The sequence below is a fragment of the Cyprinodon variegatus genome, unplaced genomic scaffold, assembly GCF_000732505.1.
Source record: "Cyprinodon variegatus isolate N-32 unplaced genomic scaffold, C_variegatus-1.0 Scaffold2649, whole genome shotgun sequence".
NCBI lineage: Eukaryota > Metazoa > Chordata > Actinopteri > Cyprinodontiformes > Cyprinodontidae > Cyprinodon > Cyprinodon variegatus.
This window is the reverse complement of record NW_015153102.1, coordinates 4,309-5,358: the sequence shown is the minus strand read 5'-3', so window position 1 is coordinate 5,358 and position 1,050 is coordinate 4,309. Positions and strand designations below refer to the sequence as shown.

The window sequence follows — 1,050 nt, the reverse complement described above, 5'->3', positions numbered from 1 at the left end:
ACTACTACCTTCCCTTCACCCTTGTCTAGAGTAGGGAGGCATCTGCTTTCTGTCCCCCGTACCTTAAACATTACAGCATAGAGGCTGCTACAAGATTTCTCTGAACTCACTCCTATTCAGGCAGGCACTCATCTCACACTCGTCTCACACTCAACTCACACATGTAACCAAGTAAAAAAAATGGTTCCACACATGCCAGATAAAGTTCTCGTTCCTAATTACAGATAAATCTGTTACTGTTCCTTTAAAAGGTTTAGATCTTCTGTTTTATTTTGTGTTACTTTTTTAATCTCTCAGGCTGAGCTGAAGAACCTTATCGACATCTCCTCCTGCTCCTCTGAGTTTGCGAAGGAGGTTATCCAACACAACCTGGTAAGCTTCCCATTGTCTCTGGCTGTGAGCGCGGAGGACTGTACGGATGCTGGCAGCGGGGCCCATAGCTCCCCTCTCTGCTGTGCTGCAGGTGGTGTTCCGCGGTGGGGAGGGGGCGCTGCAGGTGCTGCCTCCTTTGATCGATGTGATTCCTGAGGCTAGACTCAACCTGGTCATCTACTATCTGAGACAAGGTGCGCACGTACACCATCGCTGTCTGAAACAGATTGTCTCTGGCTGCAGATTAAAAATGGTAGAAAGCTATCAAAGACAGAAACAGCTGAGGGAGGAAATGTCCTAACGGCCCATTATAGCCAATGAAGCGTCTGCGCTTGGCGCAGAGCGTCCGTCTCCAGTTGAAATGTACCAATCTGACCGTTACCGATCGTTTCCTTCTTGGTCCCACCCGCCAATTAGCATTTGTTTTTTAAGACTGTAACTCATGAAACAGAGAAGAAATGAGCTGCAGGTTAAAGTAATTAAAAGGATCTAAGCATTCTTCTTTAAAGCAAAAGTCCGGTCAGCAAGAAATAATCAATGGATAATTATCTTTACCTAAAACTAATACAGTCAATTTCATCGCGATCACTGAGACTGGGACCGGTGTTCTAGCCTCGTGAGACCATCCTGATCTCGCGAGCTTTCAAGGTTTCACTCGCAAATCAGTCTGGAGACTCT

General features: G+C 46.3%; 1 protein-coding gene across 1 annotated transcript in view; it reads left to right on the top strand.

Annotated features, from left to right (window-relative positions):
* The window catches only part of ttc26 (tetratricopeptide repeat domain 26), a 14,444-nt gene that overhangs the window by 9,196 nt on the left and 4,198 nt on the right, over positions 1–1,050 (top strand). The window contains exons 6-9 of the mRNA XM_015369216.1: positions 121–163; positions 298–372; positions 464–566; positions 985–988. Of these exons, the coding sequence (XP_015224702.1) occupies positions 121–163; positions 298–372; positions 464–566; positions 985–988 (225 nt within the window). The remainder of the gene's footprint in view (positions 1–120; positions 164–297; positions 373–463; positions 567–984; positions 989–1,050) is intronic.